General features: G+C 42.6%; 1 protein-coding gene across 2 annotated transcripts in view; it reads right to left on the reverse strand.

The window, feature by feature from the left end:
- ap1g1 (adaptor related protein complex 1 subunit gamma 1) overlaps window positions 1-16,002 on the reverse strand; it is a 140,495-nt gene that overhangs the window by 91,308 nt on the left and 33,185 nt on the right. The window contains exons 5-7 of one of the 2 annotated variants that reach the window (XM_033035630.1): window positions 11,240-11,336; window positions 8,710-8,786; window positions 5,342-5,350 (exon numbers count right to left, since the gene is read on the reverse strand). In XM_033035630.1, the coding sequence (XP_032891521.1) occupies window positions 5,342-5,350; window positions 8,710-8,786; window positions 11,240-11,336 (183 nt within the window). The remainder of the gene's footprint in view (window positions 1-5,341; window positions 5,351-8,709; window positions 8,787-11,239; window positions 11,337-16,002) is intronic. The other variant, XM_033035631.1, reaches the window with a different exon arrangement.

Here is a 16,002-nt window from a genome sequence, read left to right on the forward strand (position 1 = left end):
ATGCGCCAAATGCAGGAAGATGGGACTAGTGTAGATGGGGCATGTTGGTCAGTATGGGTAAGTTGGGCCGAATGGTCTGTTTCCACGCAGAATGACTCTCTATGACAGACACATGGATACAAAAGGTCCAGAGCGACACAGGCCAAATAAATTCTGGATCCAACACAAAATTGGGGTGTGGGACCAGCTAAGATAGGACTTCTTGGTCAGCAATGGACAAGTTGGGTCAAAGGGACTGTTTAAGTGCTGTGTGACTGATAGATCCATGTCGACATAAACATTAAAATTAAGCTCCATAGGTAATTGCACAGAAAGTAAGACACAAATTGCCGGAGTAACTCATTTGGCACATCAAGTCGACTCTGCCATTCAATAATGGCTGATCTATCTTTCCCTGTCAACCCCAATCTCCTGCATTCTTCCCATAACTGATGACACCCTTACAAGTTAAGAAACTGTCAATCTCCGCCTTAAAAATATCCATCAACTTGGGCTCCATAGACATCTGTTGTAATGAATATCACAGATTCATCACCCTCCAACTACAGTAATTCCTCCTCATCTCCTTTCTAAAGGAGAGTAATTTTATTCTGAGTATGGCCTCTGGTTCTAAACGTTGTCACTAGTGGGAAGAATCCTCTCAACATTCACTCTATCCAGGCCTTTCCCTATTCAGTAAGTTTCAATGAGGTCCTCCCCCTCATCCTTCAAACTCCAACAAGTAGAGGCCCAGTGCCATCAATTAATCATTATATGTTAACCAGATAATTCCTGGAATCATTCTCTAAACCTCCTCTGGGCCCTCTCAATGCCAGCACGTGCTTCCTCAGATGCGGAGCCCAAAACTGCTGGCAATAGTCCAAATGTGGTCTGATCAGTACCATATAAAGCCTCAACATTATACAGTGCCCTCCATGTTTGGGACAAAGACCCATCATTTATTTATTTGCCTCTGTACTCCACAATTTGAGATTTGTAATAGAAAAGATCACATGTGGTTAAAGTGCACATTGGCAGATTTTAATAAAGGCCATTTTTATACATTTTGATTTCACCATGTAGAAATTACAGCTGTGTTTATACATAGTCCCCCCCCCCCCCCCCCCCCCCCCCCCATTTCAGGGCACCATAGTGTTTGGGACACAGCGATGTCATGTAAATGAAAGTAGTCATGTTTAGTATTTTGTTGCATATCCTTTGCATGCAATGACTGCTTGAAGTCTGCGATTCATGGACATCACCAGTTGCTGGGTGTCTTCTCTGGTGATGCTCTGCCAGGCCTGTATTGCAGCCATCATTAGCTTATGCTTGTTTTGGGGGCTAGTCCCCTTCAGTTCTCTCTTCAGCATATAAAAGGCACGCTCAATTGGGTTCAGATCGGGTGATTGACTTGGCCAGTCAAGAATTGACCATTTTTTAGCTTTGAAAAACTCCGTTGTTGCTTTAGCAGTATGTTTGGGATCATAGTCTTGCTGTAAAATGAACTGCCGGCCAATGAGTTTTGAGGCATTTGTTTGAACTTGAGCAGATAGGATGTGCCTATACTCTTCAGAATTCATTATGCTACTACCATCAGCAGTTGTATCATCAATGAAGATAAGTGAGCCAGTACCTTCAGCAGCCATACATGCCCAGGCCATAACACCCCCACCACCGTGTTTCACAGATGAGGTGGTATGCTTTTGATCTTGGGCAGTTCCTTCTCGCCTCCATACTTTGCTCTTGCCATCACTCTGATATGTTAATCTTCGTCACATCTGTCCACAAGACCTTTCTCCACAACGGTGGTTGCTGTTTTAAGTACATCTTGGCAAACTGTAACCCGGCCATCCTATTTTTGCGGCTAACCAGTGGTTTGCATCTTGCAGTCTTTCTGTTCATAAAGTCTTCTGCGGACAGTGGTCATTGACAAATCCACACCCGACTCCTGAAGATTGTTTCTGATTTGTCGAACAGGTGTTTGGATTTTTTTTCTTTATGTTAGAGAGAATTCTTCTGTCATCAGCTGTGGAGATCTTCCTTGGCCTGTCAGTCCATTTGCGATTAGTAAGCTCACCAGTGCTCTCTTTCTTCTTAATGATGTTCCAAACAGTTGATTTTGGTAAGACTAAGGTTTGGTTAATGTCTCTAACAGTTTCATTATTTTTTCTCAGTCTCATAATGGCTTATTTGATTGTCATTGGCTCAACTGTGGTCCTCATGTTGATAAACAGCAATAAAAGTTTCCAAAGGTGATGGAAAGACTGGAGGAAAGACTAGGTGCTGAGAGCTCCCTTATTCCTGCATTAAGGAGGCAATTAAACACACCTGAGCAATTAAACACCTGTGAAGCCACATGTCCCAAACGTTATGGTGCCCTGAAATGGGGGGGGGGGGGGGGTATATAAATTGTATTAAAATGGCCTTTATTAAAATCTGACAATGTGCACTTTGACCACATGTGATTTTTTCTAATACAAATCTCAAATTGTGGAGTACAGAGGCAAATAAATAAATGATGGGTCTTTGGCCCAAACATTATGGAGAGCACAGTATCACTGTTTTGTATTCGAGCCCTCTCGAAATAAATGCTAGCATTGCATTTGCCTTCCTTACTCCTGATTCAACTTATAAATTACCATTTTGGGAATCCTGCGCTAGCACTCCCTTTGCACCTCCAATTTCTGAATTGTCACCCCATTTTGATAATAGTCCATGCCTTTATTCCTACTGCCAAAATGCATGACTCCACACTTTACTACGCTGTTTCTACGCCCACTCCCCCAACCTGTCCAAGTCCTTCTGCAGAGTGTTTTCTCTACACTACCCGCTCCTCCACCTATCTTTGTGTCATCTGCAAACTTGGCCACCAAGCCTTCAATTCCCTCATCCAAATGATTGATATACATAGTGAAGATTAGCGGCCCCAGCAACGAGCCCGCTAGTTATTGGCAGCCAACCAGAAAAATCCCCCTTTATTGCCACTCTTTGCCATACTGCTATCAATGTTAGTATCTTCCCTCTGATACCATGGGCTCTCATCTTCTTTAGCAGCCTCACCTGTGGCACCTTATCAAAGGCCTTCTGAAGATCCAGATAAACCACATCCACTGAGTCTCCTTTGTCTATACTGCTATTTACTGCCTCAAAGAATTCCTACAGGTTCATTCGTCACGATCTCCCTTTCACAAAACAAGGCTGACTTCGGTCTATTTTATCATGTGCTTCTAAGTACTCAGAAATCTCATCCTTTATAATGGACTTTAAAATCTAAAACCTGCAAAAATCAGGCTAACTGGCATATAGTTTACACACCTGCTTTGCTCACTTCTTGTACAGCAGAATAATATTTGCAATTCTCCAATCGTATGAAATCACCCCCAACTCTAGTGATTCTCAAAAGAGCACAACCTATGCCTCCACAATCACTAAAGCCACCTCTTTCAGAAACCTGGTGTGCAGTCCATCCGGTCCAGGTGACTTATGTACCTTCAGACCTTTCTGCTTCCCAAATGCCTTCTCCTTAGCAATAGCCTTTTTGATCGTCAGATGGTTGGACAAAGGCAGGCCAGAGATCAAAGCACAGGTGTGAGAAAAAGATTGAAGTGTTGCGAATTGAGAAGCTAGAGGAAGGAATGTAGGCAGAAGGGAAGAAATAGGTGCAGTCCAGGTGGGGCGGTGGTGGGTGCGGCGGTGGGGGGGGGGGGGACTTGTAAACTATTGAGCAAAATATGAGGTGCTGTTCCTCAATTAGCAAATATCCTCACTCTGGCAATGGAGGTGGACCACGATAGAAAGGTCATTGTGGAATGGCAAGGGAGTTTAAAATGGTTAGCAACCGGGAGATCTAGTAGGCCTTGGTAGACTGAGCAGTAGTATTCGGTGACACAATCACAGAGTTTACTCCTGGTCTCGCCGATGTACAGAGGGCCACATCAGGAACATCAGCTGCTGTGGATGAGGTTTGAGGAGGAGCACATGATTGCTGGGGTGTCTGAACGGAGGCAAGGGAAGAGGTATAGGGACAGGTGTTAGATTTCCTGCAGTCGCAGGGGAAAGTACCTGGGTAGAGGTACCTGGGAAGGTGGGTTGAGTGGAAAGGAAGAGTGAACCAAGGAGTTGTGGAGGGAGCAGTCCCTGTGGAAATAGGAATAGACTGGGGATGGGAAGTTGTGATTAGTGGTGGGATCACATTGGAGGTGACAAAAATGTCAGATGATGATGCGTTCATTGCAGAGGCTTGAGGGGTGAAAGGAGGGAAACAGATGAACTCCATCTTGTTCTTTCTGGGGGGGGGGGGGGGGGGGGCTGGGGGAGCGAGAGCAGAATTACAGGACATCCTGCAACTTTGCCTGAACCGCAGATGATGTAACATCTGTCCATATACCTCACCCCTTCCCTCCATCTACAGACTCTAGCAATACACACATGCTAGGCAGAGGTTCACATGTGTCTCCTCTAACCTCATCAACTGCATCCGGTGTTCCCGATGTGGCCTGATCAGTGAGATCAAGCATAGACTCAGCGACCGCTTCAATGAACACTTGTGCTTAGTCTGCCAAGGCCTTCTAACCATTTTAACTCCTCTTCCCGTTCCCATATTGAGCTTTCTGTCCTGTGCCCCCTCCATTGCCAGAGTGAGGCCGCATGCAAATTGGACGGCACCTCATATCCCGTTTTGGTAGCTTACAACCAAATGGTATGAACAATTAATTCTGCAATGTTGGGTAACTACAACCCCTCCCTCCAGCTTCTTCCCCATCCACATTCTTTCCGTGCCATATTTCACCCCCACTTCCAACTACATCCCTTCCTCCAGCTTCACAATGCACAACTGTTTAATGCTTTTCTCTCAGCTTCTGTCTTCTCATTTCTGGCTTTTGTACAACCATCTGCCTATCAACCTCTCCCTCCCACCCTCCCCCCCCACCTATACCCACCTATTATTTGCTAGACTTTGTCTTGCCCCCCACCTCTCATCCAGTGCTCCGGCCCCCATACTCCCCACAATCAGTCTGAAGAAAGATCAGCCCGACCTGAAATGTCACCTATCCATGTTCCCGAGGTGCTCCCTGACCCGCTGAGTTACTCCAGCACTTTGTTTTTTTTCCCTAAAGCAGCATCTGCAGTTCCTTGTTTCTATAAGGAATTGCAATGTATATTTCACTGTATGTGTTTTGATTTGTGTAATAAATCATTTTTACTACATCAGCTTCGAATAAGCACATTGTTACAATTTTATTTGTACATTTTAAATATTTAACAAGGTGATTCACATTAAGTATACTGACCCTGAACAAAAAAAACATTTTTTTTTCCAATCATGCAGTGGGTAGTTTTCATATTCAGAATGGATTCTTACCTTTTCATTCTAGAATCATGTAGGATTTGCAATAAGAGATGAATAATAAAAGAAAACACTTGTGAGAATATTGGGAAACATGTTGAAAGAGAATCAATTCTGACAAGTAGCAGTGCGTTTTTGTTGTGAGGATCGAAGTGTTTGCAAAAAGGAAGCAAAAACCAAACCTTCACATAAATACATTCCCCACCCAGATGAAGCTGTATTTCAAATTCCTTAAAAGAATGCAAGGATTATGCATCGACTTTCATTAATATGAAGGAATACAAGAAGGAACACCAGTGGGTTCCCTGGCACCTGAAGTCTGTCCTGCCAATCCGATTATGGCTGATTTGCCCCACATCCCAATTATGTGTTAGCTCCATAGAGCCTGCAATTCCCAGATCATTTAAAACAATGATCTCCCTCTTTAAACACCAATGATTAAGCCTCCACAACCCTCTGTAGTGAAAAAAAATTGGTGATGTCCCACTTTGTGAGAGGAAATTCCCATGTATTTCTATTTTAAATGACTGTCTCAATATAACTAAGCCCCATCATTCAGACACCCCCACTAGTGGCAGCATTTCAACATGTACTCTGTCATGCCACCTAAGGATCTTGCATAAAATCCAGTCCACCTCCTCCATGCAATCTACACTAATCCCATTTGTCCGCGTTAGGTCCATATTCCTCTACACTGGCCCGCATTTCTCCACATTTCTCCAAGCACCCATCCAGTATTCCATAATGATTAAAAGAGTCAATTTTCTTTCTACATATTCAGCAGTCTTTGTTTCAAACTCCACAAAGATTACAGATCTTTTTGTAAGTCATTCTTGCCATGACAAAACTCTCATTCCAGGGATTAGCAAATGAACCTCTTTTGGGCCCCCTCTGACTTAATTTAACTTAATTCCTTAAATTAGGGAATCACAACTATTTTTTAAAGGAAAAGCTGCATGGAACAGGCAATAAACTTGCTACATCCTGATAAGTAGTTGAGGATAGATGCAAAAAGCTGGAGTAACTCAGTGAACACAGCATCTCTTGAGAGAAGGAATGGGTGACATTTCGGGTCTAGACCCTTCTTCATACTGGTTATGGATAAGGGAACAGAGATATAGACAGCAAAAAAGTAACGATGATAAAGGAAACCCATTGTTAGCTGTTTGTTGGGTGAAAATGAGAAGCTAGTGCAACTTGGGTGGGGGAGGGATCGAGAGAGGGGGAATGCCGGGGCTACCTGAAGTGAGAGAAATCAATATTCACCCACTGGGCTGGAAGCTGCCCAAGCGAAATATGAGATGCTGTTCCTCCAATTTGCGTTTAGCCTCACTCTGACAATGGAGGAGACTTTGGACAGAAAGGTCAGTGTAGGAATGGGAAGGAGAAGTAAAGTGTCCAGCAACTGGGAGATCAGGTAGGTTCAGGCGCGCTGACCGAAGGTGTTCCGCGAAACGATCGCCCAGTCTACGTTCGGTCTCGCCGATGTATAAGAGTCCCCATCTTGAAAGGAAACAGTAGATGAGGTTGGGGGAGGTGCAAGTGAACCTCTGCCCAACCTGAAAGGACTGTCCAGGTCCCTGGACACAGTCGAGGGAGGAGGTATAGCGACAGCTGTTGTATCTTCTGCAGTTGCAGGGGAAGGTGCAAGCTAACCGGGGAGTTGTGGAGGGAACGGAAGGCGAAATAGGTGGAGATGTGAAAAATATGGCTAGTGGTGGGATTCCGTTGGAGGTGGTGGAAATTTTGGAGGATTAGGATAGATATATATCTATATCCCTCCCACACCCAAGTCACACTAGCTTCTCATATTCACTGTTCAAACAGCTAACAATGGCCCGTTTCCTTTATAGTCGTTACTTTTTTGCATATCTTTCATTCATTGTTTTTATCTCTCCACATCACCGTCTAAAGGGTCTGTCCCATCGCGGGGACCTAATGTGAGAGTGTAGAAGAGTTTAGCAGAGTATGAAAAAGTGTCATGTTGAAGACCTCCTTCGACTATATAGAAGACCTCCTTCGACTATGTTGAAGACTATCTACGACTACCTTCGACTATCTTTGATTACCTTCGACTACCCTCGATTACCTACGAATAACATGCCGACCTACTACGACCTACTTCAACTAAACCTACGAGGATATTTTCCATGGCGACCTTTTTTTACTTGCGGGCATTTTTCAGCATGCTAAAAAAAACAAAAAACCTTACTGAGGCCTCGAGTACGCGGGGACTACTCTCGAGCATGAAGGAGAGTTACAAAGACCTCTTAGGACCTCGTGTCGACCATGCTGCGAGTACGAGTCGAGGGCAAACTCTTCTAAACTCGTCAATTAGGTCCCCGCAGTGGGACAGGCCCTTAAATCTCTAGTTCCCCTTATCCCTAACCAGTCTGAAGGGTCTGGACCTGAAACGTCACCCATTCCTTCTTTCCAGAGATGCTGCCTGTCCCTCTGAGTTACTCCAGCTTTTTGTGTCTATCTTTGGTTTAAACCAGCGTCTGCAGCTCCTTCTTACACAAGAAGTTGAGGAAATTTAAATGAGTCATTTTCTGATTCAGGGGATATTTAGTTATTTTTAAACAGGAGGGCATTAGAAACAACTATTGCCTATGCATAAGTCAGCCTTTGTGATGGCAAGGAGCCACCTTTTCAACTGCTGAACTTCTTGTGAAGGTTCTCCACAGTGCTTTGTAGGAAATTGTAGGATTTAGACACAGCAAGAATGAAGTCAGTCAGGATGCCGTACACCTTGAGGAATATGCAGGTGGAAGCGCTGCCCTTCCCTTTCAATAGAAAAGCTTGTTTGTTTAGGGGAGTCTACTAGATTAGTCTACAGAGTAAATGGTGCACTCTGCAGTCATAGTGTGGAGATTAATGTTACTAGTAGATGGGTTGCTAAAGATGTGGACTATTTTCTTCACGATTGTCTTAAGTTGCTTTTGTTGGAGTATTGAGTATAAAAGTTGGGATATTATATTATAGCGGTACAAGAAAATGGGGAGAATAACTATACTGAAAGAGCTGCAACACCCAAAATAAATTAAACAACAAGCACATAATCTTAAAACAAAGTGTGTGACAACAATCTGGGAGGGAATCACATTATGTGCAAACTTAAAATTTAATTTATTTTAACAACTATAAACAGCATACAAACTAATAAAAATCTGTATATTTTACAGGTGTAATTTATTGTATTCAACTAATTCATGCACAAATTCATCTACAAGAGAATTTTTGAGTTCAAGCTTGTACAACACTATATAGGATAATTGTTTGTGAATATAACTTTAGCCTAATCTTTAATCGCAACTGCTGGAGTGTGTAACCATATTAAAAATTGCCATTAGAACACGGAACATTGAAGTTTGGTTACTTACTTTCCTGAAGTGTGCTAACATATCAGGACTTCGTTCACACATCTCAGTAAGAAGAACAACGGATGTGTGAAGTACACCTAGGGTAGGGAAGAATAAAGATTATAGCACAAGACAAAATAAATATTTTTTTCTGTTTTAAATATAATTGCAGTACAGTTTTAGGTTAGTTTAGAATTTGAGATACAGCATGGAAACAGGCCCTTCAGCCCGAGTCCAAGCTGAACACTAGTGCTATGCTATCCCACTTTCACATCCACTCCTTTCACACAGGAGGCATTTTACAGGCCAATTCATGTACAAACCCACATATTTATGGGATGCATGAGGAAACTAGAGCAACCTGCACAAATCCACGCAATCACAGAGGGAAATGTGCAGACTCCAAATAGAAGGCACCAGAGGTCAGGATCGAACTTGGGTAGGGCTACACAGTGTATGGGGGAGTGTTGTAGATGAAAAGGATCTAGGAGTGTAGGTACATAATTCCTTGAAAGCGGCGTCACAGGTAGATAAGGTGGTCAAGAAGTCTTTCGGCACATTGGCCTTCATTAGTCAGAGTATGTTTGGAGCATTGTGTTCAGTTTTGATCATCCTGTTACAGGAAATATGTTGTTAAGCTGGAAAAGAGTGCAAAGAAGATTAACAAGGATGGTGCCAGGATTGAGGGTCTGAGCTATAGCGAGAGGGCGAGCTAGGACCTTGTTCCTTGGAACACAGGAGGATGGAGGATGATATAGATATAAGATTATGAGAGGAATAGATAGGGTACTGCAGAGGGGAATCAAGAACCAGCGGACATAACTTTAAAGGTACACAAAAATGCTGGAGAAACTCAGCGGGTGCAGCAGCATCTATGGAGCGAAGGAAATAGGTGAGGTTTCTGGCCGAAACCCTTCTTCAGACTCGACATAACTTTAAGGTGGGAGGGAATTTAATAGGAGCTCGAGGGGCACCTTTTTTTTCACACAAGGAGTGGTAAGTATATGGAACAAGCTGCCAGAGGAGGTGGCTGCGGCAGGTACTATCTATCATAATGTTTAAGAAACATTTGGAAGGTTACATCGATAGGATAGGTTTAGAATGATGTGGGTCAAATGCAGGCAGGTGGGACTAGTGTAGATGGGGCATGTTGGATGGCACGGGCAAGTTGGGCTGAAGTGCCTGTTTCCACACTGTATGACTGCGTCACTGCGCCTTCTGTGCTGCATTTTTCATACAGTTCAGTTTACTCATCCAAATCATTTTAATACCAATGTATAGTATTGTATGTATTCAAGGGAAGACATTCTCTTTCATGTACCAAGTCTACAAAATCGTCTTGTTGCCCTGTTCGAGCCATAACTAAATCCCCTATATTTTACCCCCAAATTTATATTTTTAATGCCATTCACACGGTAACCTTAGATTCATGAGCCATTAAGGCTTTTTAAGTGCCAAGGTAGAAACATGTTTCCTCTATGGACCTAAAATGAATTCTACAAGTGAAAGTTTCAGATTCAAAGTTACATTCAACAGAATCACAAATGTATCACCTACCTAGACCACCCAACTATCAAAATCAATACTTTAAAATTCCTTATTAACAAAAGACCCACATTTTCAGTGATTGCTTGATGGTTTTAAAGTCAACTTTCATACAGTAGGGTAGAGGGATAGTGGAATTTACAGGTGAGTAACAGTGGAATTTACAGCAATCAGTCAATCCAAAATTTGCCACATGGTTGCAAATAATAAATTTGTAGAAGAAACTAAAATGCATTTTAAAAGTCTAGAATGGGATTAGTTGCAATGCTTCCTATTGATGAAAGGGGTTATTGTCAGATCAAAAGTATCCTGATAACGCCCTCTTTTTTTGCTGCTTAGATCAAAGCATTAACTGCACCCCTGAAGTTCAAAGTAATGGGTGTCAAAACAACATAGTTGGGGTTAATATACATCATTAAGAGTGGCATAGGAAAGATCAGCATGGAAGGAAAACAACATACACTTTCAGGGAAGAGCACAATTTTTACCAAACAGAACATGGTGGCTGTGAAGAATGGGCTGCCAGAGGAAGTTGTAAAAGCAGATAAAATTATAACATTTAAAAATACATTTGGGCAGATACTTCGATTGGAAAAGAGAGAGATACAGTCCTATTGCAGGAAAATGGGATTTGTGTAGTTAGGCATCAGGGTAAGCATGAATTGAAGGGCCCGCTTTGGTACTGTACAACTCTATGACTAACTAACAAGGCCCGAGCATGCAAGGCCAGAAATGACCCAAAGCCCCACTGCCACTTGGGGCCATACTTTGTCCTTGCATGCATTTGAAAACTCCATGTTTTCATTAGCAAGTGATTAATTGAATTAACACAATATAAACGTTAATATGCAATTGCTTTATTTGTGTACATTGAGAGGAAACATCAAAGTTCTATATGCATTTCATTTGCACCAACTTACTAAATAAAGCTGCATTATTTCTAATTAGCTCAAGCAATATTTCTAATTAGCTTATAATGAGATTTGATCAAAGTGGAAAATATTACCATGATTTTTTTCATTCAGCAGATTTTTTGTAGCTGGTAGAAACATTTCCATGAGTTCCGGCACTTTCCTAATTACATGCACTGCACACAATGCTGCCTGAAAAAAAGCTATATTAGTGAAAATCAAAGATCATAAAATGTTGCAAGCAAACATGTTAAATATAAACTTAAAATGACCCACACACAATTTGTTGTTAAAATCTAGATACAGTTCTGCAATTGATTTATTCATTCAATTATCGCATTATACCTATGCACCTCCAGAAAACATTTTGCACAAACAGGTGCTGAATTACAACATTTTAAATATCTGCTCTTTTGTTCAACGGTAGTAACTGTGCTGAAATGTTCTTTGGAATTGGTACAAACAGTGCACTTTGGCTCAATGCAACTAAGTTGTGGACTTTCGTGCTCCTACTTCAGGGTTGCTGACACATCTGGGGAGTTTAGTTTAGTGATACAGGCCCTTCATCCACCGAGACTGCGTTGACCAGCAATTACCCCATACACAAGCACTATCTTACACACTAAGGACAATTTACAATAGACAATAGACAATCTTTACCGTAGCCATTTAACCTACAACCTGTACGTCTTTGGAGTGTGGGAGGAAACCGGAGCACCTGGGGAAAACTACATGTTCACGGGGAGAACGTACAGACAGCACCAGGGTCTCTGGAGCTGGAAGGCAGCAACTCTACCACTGCTGCCGTAAAACAGTCATTGTGGTAGAGTCTTCACTGGGTTGGGTCTCAGTGAAAGAGCAATTAGGCATTGGAAGTGAAGGTGTGAGGGAGAGCACACAATGGTGTGCAAAGAATGGGAACAAGTAAGAAGGGATTGGGACAGAGACAGAGGGAGCAGGCAGCAGCAACATTCTGATGCAGATACAAAATTATGTTAGCAGGTAATAGAGAATTGGCATAAATGAGTTTTCTAGTTGGCAGAATGTAACGACATAGGAATGGGGTGCTGGAGTTTCAGCTTATTGCAATTTAAAGATGATATTGAACATGATATTGAGCTAGTTTTGCTCACGATACCGAAATGGGTATGAACTCTGGTTGTGCAAACAACTACAACTGAACACAAATAGATTAAATAAATGATGTGGAAAAATATAAATCTGTCCATGAAATTTAAGTACCTTATTATATATTACTGACTGCATAGCAGACCTTGAATAGGTAAAGCTAATACCTATTGCCAATTGCAGAGCAGAGCTTGAATAGGTAAAGCCATTGATTGCAGAACTTCAGATGAAGAGGGATTTGGTGTGCTAGTGATCATTCAATAAAGGTTAGTAAATAGATTTGTGCAGGAGCAGACCACTTCAGTCAAACTCGCCCATGCCGACTAAAGTGCCCCATCTAAGCTTGTCCCATAGGCCCGCATTTCACCGATATCCATCTAAACCTTTCCGATTGATGTACCTGTCCGCATGTCTTTTACATGCTATTATAGTACCTGCCTCAATACCTTCTCTGGTAGTTAGTTTCATACATCCACCACCCTCAGTGAAAAAACTGTCTCGCAGGTTCCTATTAATTCTTGCCCCTCTCACCCTAAACCTATGTCCTCTGGTTTTCAATTCCCCCACCCTACGCAAAAGACTATGCATTCACCTTATCTATTTTCTCATGATTTTATATACTCTATAAGACAACCTTTTATCCTCCTGTGTTCCAAGGAGTAAATTCCTAGCATACCCAACCTCTCCCTTCAGCTCAATCGCCCAACTCCTGGCAAAATCCTGGCAAAGTGTCTGTGCATTGGTCTCATTATTTAAGAAAGGATGTTAATGTGCTGGAAGCAGTTCAAAGGAGGCTCTCTCGACTAATACCTGAATGGGTAGGTTATTTTGTGGCGGAAAGGTTGGACAAGTTAACGCCATTTGCTGGAGTTTAGATGAATGAACAGGGAGTTGATCAAAAGCAAAATATCCCAAAGGGTTCTCAACAATCTGCATATGGAGAGGATGTTTCCTCCTGTGTAGAATCCAAAACCAGCAGCTTGTGTTTAAAAATGAATGGGTCTCCCATTTCAAACAAATGAGACAAAAATTCTCTCTGAAAGTCACGAATCATTGGACGTCTCCGTCAAATGGCTGTGGAAGCACTGCCTTTGAATATTTTCTATGATAAATATTCGATAAGCAAAACCAGGATAGCTAGAAATCCAGATTTGTGGCTGCAATCAGATCTGTCATTTTATTAAATGGCAAAGTAGTTGGAGGCCGAGTCGTTCCCATTCTTAAATCATAAGAAAGAAATACAAGGGAGGGTGATTTCCATTAGTTCCATTGCAGAGACTCATTTTCCCATTGCCCATACCCTCACCCCAGTGTTTCTGATGCCCATCAGATCTATTGGCAGCATTCCCTTGTAGATCAGATAATGTCATTATTGATACGGACATTACGTAGTGTAGTACATTACATAGATCACATATTGCATAGTATGGGAATTGTTGGTAGGAAGGTCTTCAAGTGCATCTTATTTTAAAGGATAGTTGTGTGGGTTCATGTCTGACAGAGGTCAGTGCAGGAACTTACCAGGCTAAAGTAGACCAAAAAAGTTAATATCTCTGGCTAGTTTAAGTAATTAATGTAATTGCATTAATTATACGTGAAAAGCAATTAATTGATGGTTATAATTCAGTGCAATAAAATTACTGGCCTCTGCTGAGAAAATAATTTGGGCCACTACAAAACCTTTTCATGTCTGGCAACATGCTCATTAGTCTCGAGAAACATGGCACTGCAGATGCTGATTTACTAAGTGCTGGAGTAACTTAGCAGACAGGCAGCATCACTGGAGAACATGGATAGGGAACGTTTCGGGTCGGGTCCCTTCATTAGTCTTCTCAGCATATATATTCCCAGCACTCAAGTTGTAGTGTAACCAATTTTACCTTAATTGCTTTGCTAAAAAGGAAAGTGATGGAGTACAGCTTTTGGCCCACAATCTCCTTGCCAACCGATAACACTAAAGTGGGTGGTATCCTCAGCGCAGCGTTTGATACAGTGAACCACACCATCCTAATTGACCGTCTCCGGTACGGGGTTGGTATTGATGGCACTGCCCTGAGCTGGTTAGTTTCTTACCTCAAAGATAGGAGTTTCTCTACTAACATAGGCAACTCTTTCTCTTCCCCAGCTAGCCTTTGCTCCATCCTAGGCCCCATTCTCTTCTCTCTGTATATACTCCCCCTAGGCCAAGTCATTTAACGGCACGGCATTTCCTTCCACTGCTATGCAGACGATACACAGCTTTATCTCCCCCGGAAACCCAACAACCGATCAAATCTACTCAGCCTTATGCACTGCCTCGAGGATATAAAGTGTTGGATGGCGCAGAACTTCCTCCAACTAAACGAAAGCAAGTCTGAGGTCATCCTACTCGGCCCCTCGGACTCCACCAAAACGATAGCAGGCAGCCTTGGAAGCCTAACCTCCTTACTCAAACCACACGTCAAAAATCTTGGCGTGATATTTGACTCCGCATTGAAGTTTGACAAACAACTCAATGCTGTGGTAAAAGCTAGGTTTTTCCAGCTTCGCACGATAGCTAAAATAAAACCATTCCTCCAATTCGACGACATCGAAAAGATCATCCACACATTTATCTCCTCCCGCCTTGATTACTGCAACTCCCGATACACTGGCATCAGCCAATCATCCATCCCGCCTGCAATTGGTCCAAAACACCGCAGCGAGACTTCTGACGGGTACCCGTAAAAGGGACCACATCACCCTGATTCTGGCCTCTCTCCACTGGCTCCCAGAACGGTACAGAATCAATTTCAAGCTCTCCTTTATGTATACAAAGCCCTTAACAGGCTTGCCCCCACCTATATCAAAAATCTGCTAACCCACCATTCTACCTCCAGGTCCCTCAGGTCGGCCGACTTGGGGCTACTGACTATCTCGTGGTCCAGGTTTAAGCTCAGGGGCGACCGCGCTTTTGCGGTTGCAGCACCTAGACTGTGGAACAGCATCCCTCTTCTCATCAGAACTGCCCCCTCCATCGAATCCTTTAAGTCTAGACTTAAAACCTATTTCTACTCACAAGCATTTCTTGAGGTGTTCTGAGGGAGCACTGTATGTATGTATTTATGTATGTATTGGTAGATCTATGTACCATTGTATGTAGCACGTTAGTACCTGTACTGATGTAAAGCACTTTGGTCAACGAGAGTTGTTTTTAAATGTGCTATAGAAATAAAATTGATTTGACTCGACTTGACTATATAGTAAAGATTGTTATCAAAACTTACAGCAGTATCTCGATCAGTTGGGCTAGTGGGCTGAGGACCGGTTAATGGGGTTTAATGCGAATAAGCGCGAGGTGTTGCACTTTGGAAAGTCAAACCAGCGCAGGACCTAGACAGTAAATATTAGATCCCTGGGAAGTGTTCTAGAGCAGGGGGAACTCGGAGTGCAAGTACATAGATTCCTGAAAACAGCGTCTCATAGGTAGATAGGGTGGTCATGGTGGCTTTCGGTATATTAGCCTTCATCAGTTGGCATAATGAGTATACACGAACACTTATGCACGCATCCTGTTTATAGACTTTAGCTCGGCCTTTAACACTATACACCAAATTAAACTCTACAATAAACTGTTGGACATGAGCATTCACCCAGCCATGTGCCATTGGATTCTGCACTTTCTGACAAACAGACAGCAAAGCGTCAAGGTGGGTGAAAAACTCTCTAGCCCTCTGACTCTCAACACAGGAGCCCCTCAAGGGTGCGTTCT

Source organism: Amblyraja radiata, chromosome 17, assembly GCF_010909765.2.
Source record: "Amblyraja radiata isolate CabotCenter1 chromosome 17, sAmbRad1.1.pri, whole genome shotgun sequence".
NCBI classification, from domain to species: Eukaryota; Metazoa; Chordata; class Chondrichthyes; order Rajiformes; family Rajidae; genus Amblyraja; species Amblyraja radiata.